This window comes from Vespa crabro, chromosome 20 (assembly GCF_910589235.1).
Source record: "Vespa crabro chromosome 20, iyVesCrab1.2, whole genome shotgun sequence".
NCBI lineage: Eukaryota > Metazoa > Arthropoda > Insecta > Hymenoptera > Vespidae > Vespa > Vespa crabro.
Window position 1 is genome coordinate 1,646,503 of NC_060974.1, and position 20,000 is coordinate 1,666,502.

At 33.6% G+C, this 20,000-nt stretch overlaps 1 protein-coding gene across 10 annotated transcripts in view; it reads right to left on the minus strand.

The window, feature by feature from the left end:
- The window catches only part of LOC124431112, a 269,017-nt gene that overhangs the window by 16,753 nt on the left and 232,264 nt on the right, over positions 1–20,000 (minus strand). For all 10 annotated transcript variants that reach the window (XM_046978580.1, XM_046978577.1, XM_046978579.1 and 7 more), the window contains one exon: positions 10,235–10,252. In XM_046978580.1, coding sequence (XP_046834536.1) covers positions 10,235–10,252 — 18 coding nt within the window. The remainder of the gene's footprint in view (positions 1–10,234; positions 10,253–20,000) is intronic.

A 20,000-nucleotide genomic window follows, 5' to 3' on the forward strand; every position in this document is an offset into this window, starting at 1 on the left:
ATTTTCTCCCTCCCTCCCTCTCTCCCTCCTTCTCTCTCTCTCTCTCTTTGTCTCTCTCTTTCTCTCTCTCTCTCTCTCTCTTTGTCTCTCTCTTTCTCTCTCTCTCTCTCTCTCTCTTTGTCTCTCTCTTTCTCTCTCTCTCTCTCTCTATACATTTTTCTTGCCTCGATTCTTTGCAAATTGACGATACTAATATTGTATAGAAAAAAGAAAGAAAAGAAAAAAAAGAAACAACAAAAAAAGAAAAAAGAAAAAAAAAAGAAAAAGAAAGAAGAAAAGAAATCAGATTCGTTCACATAATGTCATAAAAATCTCTCACTGAATGACGTTGGTTAACTCATAGTAAGAGAACGTAAAAACGAATCTTTTTATCGTGCTCTATTCGATTTATGTAAATAGAATAATTAAGATTTCCTGTCTCGCAGTATTGTGCCAACAAGCCGACGTTTTCCCATTTTTAGAATCCCCATAATTTATGTAGTTCCCAAGGGGTAATACTTAAACCGGAGCATCCTCTAACCGCGAGAAATTGCAACATTTTTCCGAGATAACGCTGTTCGAGCGTTCCTTTGTGGAGATCCTGTAAGCCTATTATAGCATCTGTATTTCTCTCTCTCTCTCTCTTTCTCTCTCTCTCGGTTTTTTGTCTTTATCTCTATCGTTTCCTGTCCTCTCTCTCTCACTCTCTTTCTCTCTCTCTCTCTTTCTATGTACATATATCGAGGACGACACGTATAACAGCTGCTCCGTCTGAATGGATTTTAATGAAATTTGGTATTAGAGAGGCCCTTGACTAGAATTCATCCGATGAATTCGAGTTGCCTCAACGTTGGTCCGATCCGAATACATATGCATGCACTCATCTCTTTGGTCCTGCCGCTCGTAAACGGTCTCTCCTCATAGTCCTCTCGTGGTTACGATCGATCGCTTTTACTATCTCGTCTTTTACGTATCCATAGTATGCTCGATCATATTATGTTTGCTTTTTAAATAAATCGTTCTTATCTAATTATACTTTTTTTGTTCTTTTTTCTTTTTCTTTCTTTTTTTTTTTTTTTTCTTTTTATTTCTTTTCTAATAATATCCACTCGAATACAATAAAGCAAATATATTTTATGTGCGATTCGATTGGAATTGTAAACAAAGAAAAAATAAAATTAATATATCGGCGATGAATGGATATTTGGAGAAACGTTGACAGATCGACTGGATATTTTCTGTTGACGAAACGATTTAAGGATCAACGAGAAAGATTCGTGATCCTTCGTTAAATTTCTCGCTTTCATCAGGAGACAGAAGAATGGAACGATGTTACAGGACGTGTCCCAGGACTACATTTCACCGTCGCAATTATTACGGCTTGGCTGGCTTGTTGCTCCAGGCAAAGAGAGAAGGAGAGAGAGAGAGAGAGAGAGAGAGAGAGAGAGAGAGAAGAGCTCGTGGACTATCATAAATAAACTTTCTGTCAGTGGCTCTCGACGCGATGCTATTTTCTCGAAATTATTGCATTTCTCATGACCGATGCCACGATTTTATTTTAACACGTCATTTTTTTTTATCTATCTTTCTTCTCTCTCTCTCTCTCTCTCTTTCTTTCTCTCTCTCTCTCTCTTGACGATATTAGTTGGACGTGAGGATTATGTGATAAAATTATTTTTTAACGCGTTCCTTATGTTAAAAAGAAGAAGAAATAATAATTCATCGGTTATGTTATAAAGCTTATTAGAAAATGATTTCGTTTACGATTAAATGTGACAGCTTAGAAAAATCCGATTCGAGGCTTTATTCACGTGGCATATAGAGAAGATGATTTAATATATGAAAGTAAAGTCTTATCCGACGTAAAAGGAGCGACCCATTTCCGTCAATCAGAAATGACGAATTAGAAACCTTATCGAATAGTTGATAATTCTCTGTGTATGACGTTCGCTACCGTTACAAACGATCCGTCTAAATTGAATAAAGATTTTATCTTAAGCGATGTAAGTGTATGATCGTTAACGAAATTAATGAAAGTATTGTTCGATAAAAATCATTTTCCCTGCGCACATTTAATTATTCGGAATTCTTCGACGAGCACGAAGCACTTTTTTCTTTCTTATCGAAAATTCATAGATTATCGACACTTTTATTTTTATTATTTGAATAAAATGCTATTATAGTTAACAAGGTTATCAAGATTCGGGCTAACCGAATGTACGATGCACTATGCATTCTCATGATATATGGATACTGATGATGTCTAACGGTCGTCGAAATATCCACGCGAATGGCACGAATGACATTTCCACGTTTTACGATCGTACGAAGCGATCGTCCGGTGCCCTTTAAAAGCCGGTTTACGTGCCATTTTATTGCATCGGCAGGACATTCGTTCTCTCTTTGTCCGTCTCTTCCTCCATTGTCATTGTGGAAAGTTGCCCTTTAAGAATATCGGTCAGACCGAAAATTACCATTTTATCGACTCTTATTATGTTCCGATAATTTTTATTGTTTACTCTAATTTAATCATATACCACACAGGCACACACACACACATATATATATATATAAATTATCAGTATAGCATATATACTGATAGTAATAATAACATTTAATTTTTGTTGTAAAGGTAAATTAAAAATGTATCTATCACTTTTGAATGTTACTATTGTTATATATATCGGGTGAACATGTTTATATAAACTTTTTCTTTTCTATATATATATATATATATTATGATGAATCATTTTAAATCCTTTTTAAATACAAATTTAGATTAATTATAGTGATGGATTTAATAAAAGAGAAATAAACGTATCTGAAATGCATTTCATTTATACATATAACAATTTTTTCCTCTTTCTTTCTCTCAAAAAATAAAAAAAAGAAAAAATAAAGAACGTCATGTTGTATTCTACAGAAATGATCGTATTCAAATCGTCTTTACTCGTTGCTATTTTTGTTTTTTTTTCTCAGTGAACCCTGTCCGAGCAACGACCTAAATTAAAATTTCTTCGGAACGTCTGCCTCATGTTTTACTTTTCGGACGGTAAATTACGAGGAAACCCGGCCAGTGTGTAACACGTATGTACGTGTTAATGAAAAAGTACGAAGGGGGAAAGACAAAAAGGAAAAAAGAGAAAAACAATGATATTTGTTTTTGTTTTGTTCTTTTTCTTGCGGCAACGAATATGAACGCTGTGATAGTATCCGATTTGCTTGGAGACTTTTCGCTTACTCTTCCATCTCCACCTCCTTCTTCTTCGATACGTAATTAGAAGGAGCAAACTTCTTCTTCTTCTCCTTCTTCTCTCTCTCTCTCTCTCTCTCTCTCTCTCTGTCTCTCTCTCTCTCCCCTCTCTCTTTCACTCCTTGCTCGGATTGTCTTGCACTAATTTGCATTGGTTTAATAGCCAGTTTCAGGCTGCTTGGAATTACGTTACGGTGGCAACCCTTTAATTTCGACGAACGTAACTACCTATCTTTGTCTCTCTCTCTCTCTCTCTCTCTCTCTCTCTCTCTCTCTCTCTCTCTCTCTGCCGTTCTACACGTCCATTCACGCTCTTCTCACCATCAGAGAATTGCTGCGTACAAAGCTGCAAAGCTAGCCCTCCTCTATTCCTCCTCCACCCTCTTTACTGGACGATGACTCGTAACCCGATCCTCGTTGGTAGAGTTCATAACGTGACCTTTCGTCAAAGGGAAATATGCATCTTTTCGATCGATCTTTCCATTCTTCTAAACCTTCTTTACCTTTTCAATTAGAATCTAATATTTTATCGTTTTTTTTCTGTTTTCTTTCCTCCCCGCTCCGCCCTGCCCCCCCCTCACCCTTCTGATCTGAGACAAAGATCGTGAAAATGAAACGTCACGAGGGAAAATTGAGCAAAATTCTTTCATATAACAATTAAATTCGTTATACCAATCTTTCCTATACGTCTTCGTTTGTGAAATGTAAAAAAAGAAGAAAAAGAAGAAACAAACAAAAAAAAAAAGAAGAAGAAACAAAAATAGAGCATGGCTTAAAGCGAAACGAGATCGACTTTTCGGTGAATATTTTCTTCGTTTTGCAAAGATAAATGAGCGTTCTTAAATTGTTCGCGGAAGAGAACAGTGAAAAAAGCAAAAAAAAGAAAAAAGAAAAAAGAAAAAGAAAGAAGAGAAAAAGGGAGAAAGAGCGGAAAGAAAAGAGAGGAAGAGTAAAAAAGAAAAAGAAAAAGAAAAAAAAAGAAAAAGAAAAAATAAAAAATAAAAAAAAAAAGAGACCGAAAGCAGGCCAAGATCCCGAGAGTAGCGTCATACGGACCAAATCGTGCAAGTTTTCTCGTGAAAGGAAATGAGATGACGAGAAATATTCCTGTGTACTCCGAGTATACAAAATACGCATACACTTACAGAGGCAGATCCTTATAAAGCTTGAGAAAGTTCTCCCTCGTTCTTCGAAATCTTTATAATAACTCCATCCCTTTCCCTCTCCCTCTCTCTCTCTTTCTCTCTCTCTCTCTCTTTCTCTCTCTCTCTTTCTCTTTTCATTCTTGGGTAGCCTTTGTTCGTTCTTCTTCCCTTTCTTCATTCACCTTCAACGATTACCCTCATATTCTTATTCGTTCACCGAGACAAACGGAGGCACACGGACTCACGTACGCACGCAAACACATTCAAATATCTTTTTAAGATTCGTTCGATCAATCTCGACAATACCAAAAATCGCTTTCCATTTGAAGATATCATGGCGATTCGCATAGCTTCGCAGAAAAAAAAAACTTTCCTCTCTTTTGCAGCCATCATTATTTTTCCATAGAACATTATCTATTTTTCTTTTTCTCTTTCTCTATTTCCCTCTTTCTCTCTGTCTCTTTCTCTCTCTCTCTCTCTATCTATCTATCTCTTTGAGTTTTAGCACCGTTTCCCGTTCGTTTTCAAATGCTTTCCACGTATATTTACCAATACCAAGATGTTTTTCATAGTACATACATACATACAAACATAGAGAAGGAGGGGGTGGAGGAGGAGGAGGAGGAGGAGGAGGCTTCTTGCCGAGAAGCTTTCACAAGAAATTAATGCGTCGTTCTTCGGTGTTATACAGTAGTGGCGACGATCGTTCGACTAGATATAGTCTCGGTCTCGGTTGTATTATCGAAAGAATTATTAATGGTAGATAAGAGCTTTAATGTCGCAGGTGCGTATCTACTGGTGGATTCGCAGAAAGAAAGAAAGAGAGAGAGAGAGAGAGAAAGAGAGAGAGAGAGAAAGAGAGAGAGAGAGAGAGAGAGAGAGAGAAAGGGAAAGTCGAGAATATTCGATAAGATGTCGTTTATCGTTCTATTCTGGCTAAGTAACAAATTAGAATTATCAGCCATCGAATTGATTCTAATAAAATATTACTTTTTTCTAATGAGAAAATATTTATCAGATATAACGCATAAAAGGAAGTTTATTGTCTTAATTAATGATTATTTAATTTCAAACAATGATAGATACGATCAGGCAACAAGCGAACCATTAAGTTAATTATACGTATGTAATAGTACATATCTGTATGAATATTTTATCATTTGTTTTTACATGAAATTTACCATTGTAAATTAAGTTGATTATATTGGATGATACGTTCAATTGGGATCAAACAGAATAGCAGATACAGGGTGTATGGTTAATTATGGACATTCGTCCTCCCCAAGAGTCAAGACATAGCCGTGTGACTTGTATCTGGCTTAGTCGAACACGTCCTGACCCTACTCTCAACGAGGGGTCAGAGAGAGAGAGAGAGAGAGAGAGAGAGAGAGAGAGAGAGAGAGAGAGAGAGAGAGACAGAGAGAGAGAGAGAGAGAGTCGATATGCTTAATCCCAATCGACTAACTGCATGGATCGGAGACGGCCGTCACTCGCGCGTCAAATTAAACATCGATTGACTTACTTTAGATAAAAGTAACTAAAGAGTGACGTTTGATCGAGATACAATCGGGTTAAGATCGTTTCTCATTACAATGTAATCTGTTTGAATGTTTGAAGGTAAGCATTTTTTCAATTCGTTTTTATTCAATCGATTAGACGAGAGATTCAGAATCCTTTGAATTAGTTCTCATAGTCAAGATCCAATTCTTTTTCTTCATAATCTCTTACAAGAAATAATATTTATTTCTTACGAATGACAAGTCGAATTATTATTTTGTTAAAAATAAAATGAAAACGTAATCGTATTTAATTATTTTCCTTTCAATATTCTTTCCCTTTGATCCTCGAGAAGATTATTCTCATATTGATTTTTTCGACGAAAGACGCACAAAATGGATTCAAAGATTTTCTAGTTTTTAAAATGAGACTAGTGTTGTAAACGTCGAAAAACAAAATTAATTCACTCACAATCCGCCATGATTAATTTCATCAGCGTTGATTTAAATGACATGAACGTTGATACAGCTTAACATTTTCTACAAAGAAAAGTATTAAATCGTATATTACGAAAAATTATTAATTAAGGAGATAACATATTTGACAATTTGTGTTCTTATTACGAAAGAAAGCTCTTTAAATTTCATAGTCGTAGGCAACTATTGATAGATATTTTATCTCTTACTTTTAGATGAACAAAATAAAATTTACACAATTGCAAATAAAAATATAAATAATTTCATTACTGTTATGGTCTTATTGAGAAGGAAAAGAAAAAATTAAAATTTCCAAATTATTAATAAAATTGATTTTATTAGAATAATATTAATTGGAATATTATAAAATAAATAAAGAATAAATTATATTTGAAAATGATTTTTGTTTCAAGTGTCTGCAATTTTTTATTTCGAAGAGGTCGCCTTTGAAAGATTTTCATTCATTATTCCTATAGTACAGCTGTTCGTAGTAATAGTAATGATAGTAGTAATGGGCCCGTGTAAATTCTCGGAATTTATATAAGTCAATGTGTCATCGAGCGAATATGAATGAAATTATATAAGTTAGTATGTCAACGTAAATATCTTCCATTTACATGAGAATATCTTTGGAACTAAAAGTCCAAGAGACTTGAGTCAAATATTATTTTAAAAGAGGGAAGGATTTTCTCTATTTTTTTGTTCATCGTATTTTTAATAATTAATTAACGATTTGTTATAAACAATTTACATAATAAAAATATTTAAAAATTAAATTCATCATATTATTCGAAAGAAAATTTCAACTTAAGATTGATCTTTCATTAAATTATATAAAATAATTAAATAATTAATAAACAAATCGTTTTTTTTTCTTTTTTTTTTTTTTTTTTATCAAAGAAAATTTGTTTCTACGTTTTCTGTTTGAATGGGAATATGTCCCAGAATTAAAAGTCGTAGAGATTTGAAGCGCAAAGTATGCCTCTTACCAACAAAAAAATTATTACTATTATATTATGGTTTCATTCGTACCTTACGACTTTAGTAAATAAAGTTTCTCCATATCTCCAAAATGGATGGAGATATTCAAGATGATAAAAGTTATTGTGCTATATAATACATATATATATTATAATATAATATTATAATATAATATATTTATAATATATTATATTATATATTAGGTGGACCGGAAAGTAATGTCGTTTCTGCGCATATCGATATTTGATTGTGATTAAAAATAAAAACTTATTAAAAATTTATTTGTTTGAATTTAATTTAAGAAAGCGACATTACTTTCCGGTCCACATAATATTTATATGTATTATATATATTATATATATTTATTTATTGTGTAAAGGTTAGAAGGCTAGCGTATGGTAGCGAAACATGTTGATAACAATGCAAATATTAAAATAATATCTCTGTCCAGTTTCATAGTTCGTCATGAATTTTCTCATGCAATTCACTATTCTCTCGGTTTCATATGTATTGATGTGCCCTCGAAAAAAAAATATAAAAAAATATAAAAAAAAAAAAAATGTAAAAAAATGTAAATGGAAGGATACGATCACGTTTGCTCGTTTATCGACCGACTTCTCTAATTCTACGTTGGCAATGGGAATTAATTTGTCAACAGAAAATTTTATTTTATCTCTCGTTTCACGAATGAAAAATTATTTTATGATCTTTTATCCATTTCTAATTTTCTAACTCGTTTCACTTCGATGATAATTTGTACAATAGTTTTCATTTAATCCTTTGATTAATGCGTAAATAACTTTGTTGTACGATTACATCACTTAAAAAAGTGTATCTTTCCTTGTTTTGTTTTTTGTTTTGCTTTTCTTTTCTTTTTTTTCTTTTTTTCTTTTTTTTTTTTTTTTTTATTTTTTTTCCCCTTTAATGAAATGAAGAATTTTCCCATTATGAAACCTTTTATTCGGAGAGCTCCTTTTGTAATGAAATTAAGAACTTTCCATTAGGTCGATTATTTTAGATGTACTAATCACATTAACACGTCTACTGTTATACTCTAATTTTTATACTTTTAAAATAAACTTGTTTGTCTCGTCTCATCGCACGCTTTATATATAATACCTTGAATATTCATTTTGATAATAAATATTCTTCCAATTTACAAAAGAAAAAAAGAAAAAAAGAAAAAATGAAAAAAAGGCCATAAGCCATGTTAAAATTATATAAGCTCATTTGTAAGCTCGACAAAGCGTATGCCAACGTGAATTAAAAGTCCCGTAAAAATAATGATACGGTTGAAAACGCTTTGAGAATATTTCGATGGTACCCAATCTTTTTCAATATCCTATATTATGATAATTAATCATCGTTATTATTTCATTTAAACAAACACATTGTCGTTCTTGTAAGTACACGTGTTATTATATCCACTAATACTATCGAAAGAATTAATACCGACCCTGTTACATTTTTTGTTTTTTTTTGTTTTTACGTTACACGTAAGTAAAAACGAAAAGCGGAAAGAAATGAAGAAAGGGGGGGAGAGAGAGAGAGAGAGAGAGAGAGAAAGAGAGAGTAATACGTCAGACGTTTTATCGTCGAGCTTTTCCGAAAGAAAAGACCACCTGCGCGTTCATATTTCGTTGTTTTAATTCAACGCGTTTCCAGCTAAAGTCCCGTTCGTTCGTTTGTTCGTTCATTCGTCCAGTAGCAATGCGATTCTCCCCGCTACGACCAACGGTTCTTCGAGTTTATGATTTTTATTTGTTGAAGGGACTGGCTACCATCTCTCTCTTTCTCTCTTTTTCTCTCTTTCTCTCTCTCTCTTTCTCTTTTTCTCTCTTTCCCTCACGGCATTTCGTTTTCTACGGAATATATCCGCATGCGTTTTCTAGGCCGGTCACGAACCGTCTCTGAATTGTGACAATTAAAGCAAAAGAAAGTCTCGGTGTGTTATGGTCTGCGACTCACCACTTTTCTCTCTCTCTCTCTCTCTCTCTCTCTCTCTCTCTCTCTCTCTCTCTCTCTCTCTCTCTCTCTTTATTTTCTATCCTGTTTCCTCGCTTCTCACACCGCTGCACATGCGTGTTAATTTATTTTAAAATTCTGCGCGCGAATACGCCGACAAATAGAGAAAAAGGAGAGAGAGAGAGAGAGAGAGAGAGAGAGATAGAGAGAAATGTTTCCTATTTCGTGATACGAAGAAGAAAGAGACGACCCGCAGACTCGAGTCGTCGAGTTAATAATTATTATCTACGGTCACGTAAATACGGACTCTCGTTGCCCTTTCAAAAGTCACAGCACTCGGCCGGTCCAATGGTTGGATTGAATCCACTCCCCCGGCATACTTGTTTCCCATCTATTTCAGTTCCTTTGAAAGGCCTTTTTCTCAAACGACAATACTTTTAATCAGGAACGTGTCCGCGAACGAGCATGTTGTCTCGCCGTGAGTCGAATTACGGGGCTGAATGTCAATTGATGAGGTCTAAGAGGTCTCTCGAATGAGGCAAGAAAATAATCGAAATGAAACGACAGTATTTCCTTCCTTTTTTTTTCTTTTTTTCCTTTTTTTTTTTGATCACGATAGGATTTTTTTTTCCACGATAATCAATTTTCCTTCGATTGTTATTCCTCGAGATTCTGGAAATTCCTAAAATTAATTCCTCTCCCCTTTTGTTTTTATTTTTCTTTCTTTATTTTTTATTGTTTATTTTTATTTTTATTTTTATTTTTATTTTTATTTTATTACCGTCCATTACGATAATAGGAAAGAAATAAAATTATGTTTTTATTTCACGTCCACATATCTTTTCAAATGTCAAGTACGATAAAAAAAAGTAATTTATTTGTTTATACTGTACCGAGTCACGCGTTCCTTCAAGGCTAATCCCCAAGTACACACTCACCTGTCGTAGTAGTAGTCCCTGTAACAAAAAAGAGGAACGATCGATAAGTACAGAGAAAAAGAACAAAAAAAAAAAAAAGAAAAAGAAAAGCAAAAAAAAAAGAAAGAAAAAGAAAAAAATAAAGACGTTAAGTTAGTTAAATTAGTTAAGTACACGCGACGTACCATCCTAGATCGTTCTAATAAATGCATGTAACAATACGAGTGTCCAATTGTTTCAAATTAAACTATACGTCCTTTGATAAATTTTTTTTTTTGTAACGAATTAACGTAAATTTTTTTTTTATTTTTGTTTTTTTATACTCGTTAATGACAAACGTATCGTTTAAATTACTTTCACGTATTAACAACGATTCGTAATAATTTGTTCATTTTATCATTAACGAAGAAAAGTGTCTATCTGTTCGAAAATTTAATCGTCTAAATTTTCGCTTCATCTTAATGCACGCACATTAATGATAAATATCGAACATAGGAAGAGAGAAAGGAAGGAAGGAAGGAAGGAAGGAAGGAAGGAAGAGGGTGGGTGGGAGGAATTGAGAGAGAAGGACACGCGTTTATGACGAATGCTATGTTGTAATTGAAATGGGAATGATATATTGCCGTTCCCTATCAGATTCAACGCCGCGGCTAAATCGTCGAAGTCAATGTATCACCCAGCCTGTCGGAAATATCGATTATACGAAAAGGTCTCGAACGAAATTTGTCCCGGTTTGTTTCCGTACAAAACTAATTGTCTTTTCTAGTATCGATAATACCGCTGACGGATTTTTCCGACGTTACTTTTATTATTCTACTTATTCTATTTTTACTTATACTTATCCTATTTTTACTTATTCGAATTAAAAGAATTCCTTCAATTGGAACGAGTCTAATAGTCGAATATATTTTGGAAAAATATTAATTAATCATTTTCCGTTGTTAATTATTTTTATCGATCGATCGTTAATAAAACTTTTCTTTTTATATGTGACTTTACTTTTTATATAATATTTATAAAATATATTCGTGGAGCTGTTTCCTTCTCTGCCTTTTTTCTTTTTTTTTTTTTTTTTTTTTTGTAAAAGTACGAAGAATCCTTGTAGATCCTTGTTACAGTTTCGGGTTGTCAGGACGATGGATTTTATCGGACACTTAAAAGCGCGAACTCGACGACTGACTCTACTGACCTTTTGCAACCTCTCTCTCTTTCTCTCTCTCTTTCTAAATATATATGTATATATAATCCTCTCTTTGTGTCTTTTCTTTTCTTTTCTTTTCTTTTTCACCGGAACGTAGCATTGAGATCACTCTTTTTCAATGGAAAAGAATATTTGATAAGCAAGAGGCGCACCTTTTCATAACTTTTCATCGATTTTTCACGACCGACGACACGAGATACTTCTTTAAAAAAAAAAAAAAAAAGAGAAAAAAAGAAAGAAAGAAAAAACAAAAAGAACGAACCGTCTCGATTCATCTACGCTTTTACCCCTTCGAAATTCTAATCGAAGGAATAAATGCGATTTCTTTTGTTCCTGGTTTTTTTTTTTGTGGAGATAAATTTTGCTTCTTTTTACCTCTTTTTTTTCCTTTTTTTTTCTTTGTCTTTTTTCATGTGAAAAAGAAATGAAAGGATCGTTCGTAGCCACCGGGCATTTACTGATATTGGTAAAAACAACAATTTCAATCGTCTGGTGTCAATTCCAATCGAGCATTTTCCGGATTTCGCTGGCTAGGCATATGAATATTTCAATGTAACGAATTCGTCGGTTTCGTTGTTTATCGATCTCGTCTGGCCATTGGATTAAGTTTGCTCGATTGAAAAATATTCGTACATACTACATATAGACGTGTCTCTTTAATTATCGTTTAATGAATTTCTTTCGAAAATTCAAACGATTAGATTCTTGAACAGATAGACACAAACTTAATTACACCTTCTATTAAATGTACTCTCATAAACCTTTAAAGATAGTAATTTTTTAATCGAGCAGCAGCTATTAAGTATTACGTTCGATAAACGGTCTATTAACCACGTAAGCGGCATTCTATACAAACGACGCTCCTTTTCCATTCTATCCTTGCAAGAGAAGACGTGAGAGAGAGAGAGAGAGAGGGAGAGAGAGAGAGAGATTTGTTGACGTTCGAAGGAAGGATGAATTCTGTAGGATAGTAGGAAAGCTTGCGAAAGGAGGAGAGGCCTGGTGCCAGAGAAAATTGGCAATTAACTTTGATTTCGTCTTTGCCATCCTCGCAAACTTGATCCAATCTTTAAGCGTACCTTCGAAATTGTTTGATCTCCTTGACGATTAACGACGATTAGCGAAAGAACTCGAGAGATCGGGCAAAATGATATTTCTTCAATTTTTCTATTAATCATTTTAATTATTGCACGACATAAGAAAAAATATGGCAAAGTATAAAAAAAAAAAAAAAATAAAAAGAAAAAAAAACTTTGTAGCCCATTATTTGTCTTAATTCAAAGAACAAATTGAGCTTACAGTATTATATATTATTATTCGTTCCGATTGATTATATTATTTTTATATAAATAAAAAATATTTTAAATAGAAATGATATTTTCTATCATTTTAAAAATATATAATACAAAGTGTATTTCAGATATATACATACATACATACATATATATGTACATATATATATATATATATATATTTTATTGAAAAATAAAAAATGGATAACGAGAGTTAATAGAAAACAGATCAAAATAATTAACAAGGCAATGTTACGTTCTATCTTTGATCATGAGCAAATAGTTGGCATTTATAAATATTTATATTTCTTTAAAAAAAAAAAAAGAAAAATAACAAAGTTAACAACAAACGTTAATCTATAAATGTCTACATATTATAGCTATATTATTTTATTATCCCACGAGACGAGGATTAATGCTTTTTTCTTGTATGTATCTTTTTAATTTCAATATTTTTTGATTAGAAATTCATTCGATATGATAATAAATTCATCGGCATTTAATGGAAAGGAAAATGGTTGCTATCCATAATCCACACTTATTTTTTCGCGTTTTTTTTCATGTAATTCATACGATTTTTAGAAATCGCACGATTTCGATCGATGAAAATATATATTCGAGGAAGTACTAGCAAGAGCTATTCAAAGAAAGAAAGTATAGATAGCAGATGTAGAAAGTGGTCTGTTCACAAATGCGAATTAAAAGGACTCTGCGAATATCGTTGCCACGTTCTATAGGAAAAAGAGAGAAAGAAAAAAGAAAGAAAGAGAAAGAGAGAGAGAGGGGGGGAGAGGAAAAGCATATCGATTTACGATTATCGAAACGGAAGCTCTCTCGAAATATTGGTCCTTGTCAACGAGCAAAGATATTTCTTGTATTCTTGTCCCTTATCGGTATCACGCGTGTCACGGTATAATACATAATAGATCAATTTTCTTAAAGCCAGAATCACAATAGGATATTGATCGTATTGAGTGGCATCTATTTTAGATCTAACGTTAAACTTCGTCGAAGTTTCTTTCAATGTTAAAAGACAACATTTAAAAGAAAGAAAGAAAGACAGGAAGGATCGAAATGGCGTAGATACGTCAAAGTTAGAGGGATAGAAATAAAACAAAACAAAACAGAAAAAAAAAATAAAGAAAAAAAAAGACAAGAAAAACAAACAAAAAAAAAAAAGGAAATGGCCGAGCCCCGATAGATCGAGCCAATTTTCGTAGTAAAAAAGGAAAAAAAAAAAATGGACTCGCAGGCACGAAGCGAGCCGTGACAGAAATTGAAAAAACGTGCACGACCGCCGAAAGCTCCAACGAGATTCGCGATGGTACCGCGCTATGGGGCGGGAGGATACAGGGGAGTGGAGGAGGGGAGGGAACAGGAGGGACGGAAGATACAAGTCTGGTCAGAACGAAAGCGCGCGCGCATTTTAAAAACCCGGGACGTCGAATTCGAACGGTCACGCGTATCGAAAAATGATGCCGCAATTACGGTGGTAGCATGCCACGTTAGACTTTTTGTCGACGAAACTTCCGGACGGTTTTACGCCGGTTACATTTTTCATTCGGAGAAATTTTCTCCCAACGGCAAAGCCAGGATTATTGATTGACGGTGTCGCTAGCCCGGTCCTCTCGTTCGTTTTCAAAATTTCGCGCCGGTCCGCGAGCTCGAATCGTTCGTTTTACAATCTCTTTTATCATTACCATTACTCGACCTTTTCTTTCTATTACTTTATCAATTTTATTTTTCAACTGTTTAAACGATGTTTAATCTCGATTGGGCACATCTCAAAATAATTTCTAATTGTACAACTTGAGATATACGTTACAAACTCAGGCACTTTGAACAATTGTCACTTATATAAAATGAATAATTTTGATTTAAAAAAAATTGCAGTATATTTTTCGAAGCCTCGGAAATAATAATCAGTAAGTATGCAAATGTATTTTCAATTTTGACATTATAAAAAAAAATTCATGGGTCATGCAATGCGCAAAAATTGACCATCTTTGTCAAAAGAATATCTTTGTTAATGTTCAATATATCGAACAAAATAAAGCGGCATAATCATCATGAGACGAGTTTCTTTCAGAAAAAAAAAAGAAAAAAAAAATAAGTAATCGAATGGGTCGTTTCAAAAAGTATAGTCATATTGTAGTACAAACATAGCTTATTTTGAGAAGGAAAAAATACTTAATTGTTCCATCAATCTCTATTATTTTCAGTATTTCTTTTTCCATTCATTTCATTGAAATATCCATACATACAAATTCTTATCACTAAGAGAGAGCTAAAAAAAAGTACAAAATTATAACAAAAAAATAATTAAATGTTTATTCGTAACAGATGCACGTGAACACATAAGCCAGCTTGATGTTTATCGCACAATTGGGCCTCTATATGAGGGATAAACAATTTTAGTTTTCTTGTCTTTTGATCATGGACAAATCATATATCAGCGTTGCTTTTTATTTATTCATAACTTCATAAAATTCATCTGCATTCTGGTCAATATCAAGTCCGAGTACACTCTTAGTTCTTAATTTTAAAACACTTCGAAAGAATCTAGTAAATTTGTCTAGTAAAATCTAGTAAAATATTGAATCTAGTAAATATAATCCTAATAAGTAAATAATCCTTACAAAAATGCCTATAGAGTTCTTTCATATAGCATTGCGAAGAGAGTGTAATATTTCAATTATCATATTTACATTTCAATAATATTCTGGCATTTACATTAGCCATATTTAACATCCCAAAGAAAATTCTTATAGACCAACGACTAGTTTTTCTTATTAACAGTAAATAAATGACCATAACATGATCAAAAAAGACAACTTTATTTTCATTATAGTATCGTATAATAGTTTGTTTTTCATTCTCATTGATTGTATTTGATTTGATGAGTAAGAATGAGACATAAGATTAGAAAATAATTTCTACCATATTTTTTTATTATAGAATCACATTATTTGGAGCATGAATGGATTAAAAATTTTCGATAATAGAGAATCAAAAATTAATGCAAAAACAACTTACGTGTGGTACATTCCAGATTTTACAAACTTTAACTTTTACTTGATCACAATTTATGGACTTAACACAACGCGGATTATTCTGACAGTTGATATATAAAAATACATATCTCAGATAACTACAGACAAATGGAATAGCACAGGTCTTATTTACAAACATTTATTTATTTTAAATTGAGCTCAAAGTTAATCTGAGATATCCTAGATGCACAATTAGGATTAAAAAGAAATGTAAGAACGCACATGTGTTTCAGTAGCAAAAAGAAGAGGAAGAAAAAAAACAAAAAAAAAAAAACAAAAAAAAAAAACAAAATAAAAAACAGAAGACAAATAAAAAAAAGACACGATGCATACCATTTGAAACTATAAATTGTATGACATCGGTGAACTTGATGAATATTTTTCTGTTCCGGATAGTTCATTATTATATTAACCATAAATTCATTTATTCATGATATTCTCGATAGACAGGTATATCGAGTTATCGTTAATAACGCAGGAAGAACGATCGATAACGCACGAATTGAAATGGCGTTATCGGTCTAATGGCTCCATCGCCTCCTCCTCGTAATTACATGTTCATTTTTACATCAACCAATCTAATTGAATTATATTGTATATTTTTCTTTTCTTTTTTATTTATTTATTTATTTATTTATTTATTTATTTTTTTGTAATATTTCATAAATAAAATTCGAACAACAAAGCGTCCTATGCATTCTCGGAAAATTAAAAGCAAATAATCCTCTCTTTATCCTATCTAATATCTATTAGTTTGGCAACTAAGTGATCGCGGATTTTTTCGATAGATGGACTTTACACTTTTTTTTGTTTTGTTAACGTGGTCATTGCATATAACCTATATTTTTTTTCTTATTATTTGGACTTCTACCTTTAATTTAGTAAAAAAAAATTATATCGATTAGTGCTTTAGTTTTGTTTTTATCCCAATTTAAAAATGGAAGAACAAGACGTGCACTTTAGAAATATTTTATTGTATTACTTTCGAAAAGGCAAGAACGCATCGCAAGCACAAAAGAAGTTATGTGCCGTATATGGAAATGAAGCCTTGAAAGAAAGGCAGTATCAAAATTGGTTTGCCAGATTTCGTTCTGGTGATTTTTCACTGAAAAATGCTCAAAGATCTAGCCGTCCAGTTAAAGTCGATGAGATCCATATTAAGGCCATTATCGATTCAGATCGTCATAGTACAACACGTGATATTGTGGAAACACTCAATGTATCGCATACATGCAAAAAAAAATTAAAAATGCTTGGTTATGTCAAGAAACTCGATTTATGGATCCCTCACCAGCTTAAAGAAATTCATTTGACGCAACGCATTAGCATCTGCGATTCGCTTCTGAAACGCAACGAAACTGATCCATTTCTGAAAAGCCTAATTATAATAATGTTAATCGGAAGAGATCGTGGGTGATGAAAGATGAATCAGCCTAAACGACATCAAAAAAAGATTATGCTGTCAGTCTGATGGGATTATAAAGGAATTTTGTACTTTGAACTTATGTCACAAAACCAAACGATCAATTCAAACGTGTACGTTCAACAACTCGCCAAACTGAACGATGCAATTCAAGAAAAGCGGCCGGTATTGTCAAATCGTAAGGGTGTCGTTTTCCACCATGATAATGCAAAGTCCCACATGTCTTTGATCACTCGCCTAAAATTATTGGAACTGGATTGGGATGTTTTATCACATCCACCATATAGCCCTGATCTTGCGCCTTCAGACTACCATTTGTTTCGTTCCATGCAGAACTCCTTAAATGGTAAAATTTTTAATAACGCTGATGATGTCAGATCACATTTCATTCAGTTTTTTGATAGCAAAGATCAGAAATTTTAAGAACGTGGAATTTTGACACTGCCAGAACGATGGCAAAAGAATGGACAGTATCTAATTGAATAAAGTTATATTTTTAAACGAAAATTAAGAATTTTTCTTCTTATTTGAAATCCGCAATCACTTAGTTGCCAAGCCAATATTACGCATTCGTGCTCGACGAAGTGTTCCTCTTAAATCAAGAAAATCTATGAAAGCAAAGACCAATCTTCTTGTAGTTTATCTTCAAAGTATATCCAAGTAATAGAACCACCGATAGTATTGGTCTTTAGCGTTAAAATAGTTAAACCGTTTCATTAATCTATAGGGAGTTTCGAGTTTTCGACTTTATAACGGATTACGTATGATTACGTTGGGAACGGTTCGAGTGATCAAACGTGATATAAACTATTAAAAGAGATACAAAAAGAAGATAAAGGGAAAAAAATTAAGTACATTTTGCTTTCAATCGTCAATGAATGATACCGTACCGAATGTGAAACATCTGTTTTTGCTTTTCTCATCGAAAAAAATAAATGCGACCCTTTTCACACTCTCAGCCATTTTCTCTGGCAACTCATAGAGAGATAGACGCGAGAGAATGAGGTGACCCTTGATCCTGGCACATTATCGACAAACTACATAGGGACAAAGGGACGCTGATAACAAAAGAGACGGACGGCATCGAGCGGGAAAGTAGAAAGAGGCCGTAGTCGTGCGAACGAACGTTGGTATCACCTCAAGTACCTATACTTCTCTCCATTGGTATGTGCCATGTATGTATATATATATGATGTACAGGGTGACTCGTAATATTCTCTTATTCGTCTGAAAAGTCATTATCAAATTGCCTTAATCAAAAAGTCCATAAAAATGTACCATAAGCGATTATTAATTAGAACGTTTTATCATATAACCAATTTATCCATGAACCATTACATCTAAATTACTTTCAAATTATTTTTTATTCTTTGTTGCTAAACAAGAAAAAAGAAAAAAAAGAAGATTGTATCATTTGATAAAAATTATTTATGACAAAGGCCAATTCATTTAGGAATTAATTTAGGAGTTATAAAGGAGTTATTGGAATTAATTGAAAAAAAGAGTCGTCCTTGAATTTAACCAATTTTCGATTGGTTGTCAAGAGTTGAACGGTTCACCCTGTACATGACATAGACATATACGATCTATACTATATACAATATGCGTTTGTGTACGTGAAAGAGAAAGAGAGAGAGAGAGAGAGAGAGAGAGAGAGAGAGAGAGAAAGTGAGAAGGATGCGCAAATCGGTGTTTTCTAGCTGAGTTCAGCGCGAACGTGATTTTCGAGCACTCAAGCGAAGTGGAGAATGGTGTCCACAGCACGTGCCTCTGGGCTAATCCAGGCATCGTCATTCCCGTCTGAATATCGCCCTCCTAGTCCTATCCTCTTCTACTCCCCTGTTACGATATATCCTGTGATTCCTGCGGGGCACGCAGCGCTCAAATGGAGAAGGAAAGAACTTTTCGTTGCTGATCGCGTTTCCTTCGAAAAACAGTTTGTGGTGATGTTGGTAGTGATTCGGAAAAGAAAGAGGTTGACTGGAAGAGATCGATTCTCTTCCTTTCTTTCTCTTTCTTTCGTACCTTAGACGCACTTGTCTCACGTTAAGTGCGTGTACCATTACTTGGTTCCTTTCTTCGGATTGTAAGCATTCGCCTTCTTGCCCCAAGAAAAGTAGGATCCGAATTTAATTAGAAAGGGATTCGGATTTTGAAGTTAACCTTAAGGGGCTAACCTTGAGCCTCTCACATCTTTCTTTCCTCTTCTTTTTCTTCGAGATCACGAGCGATTAATCCGAAGGATCGTGACTGCTTTCTCTTTGGATTTCTTATCAGTCGTTTAATTGAAAAAGTATTTATCGCGTTCTTTTTTTTTCTCTCACTCTCTCTCTCACTCTCTCTCTCTCTCTCTTTCTCTCTCTCATTAATATCACGCGTTTTTGTATCGTAAGAAAATCATTTTTTTCTTCCGTTTCACAATTTGATTTCGAGAATTGCAGTACTAATTTTCGAAAGGCAAGACGTTCGAAATTCGCGAGTAATACCACCACCCCCTCCTCCTCCACCTCCTCCTGCCTTCTCTCACTTATTTCACTCCTCCCTTCAACTTCGTTAAACGTCCTTTGCTTTCGCGACACGTACCCTGTTTGAAGCGCGAAAACCGGAGATAACGCTAGAAATCCTCTGGATATCCTAAAATTGCTTCGAATGCCGTATACGTTTCTCTCTTATACACGCCGGAAACGCACTTGGAATATTTTCGCGACGCGCCTCTCTCTCTATTTCTCTATCTATCTATCTATCTATCTATCTCTCTCTCTCTCTCTCTCTCTCTTTCCCTTTCTCTCTTGCACATCGATGCGATAGTCAATACAAG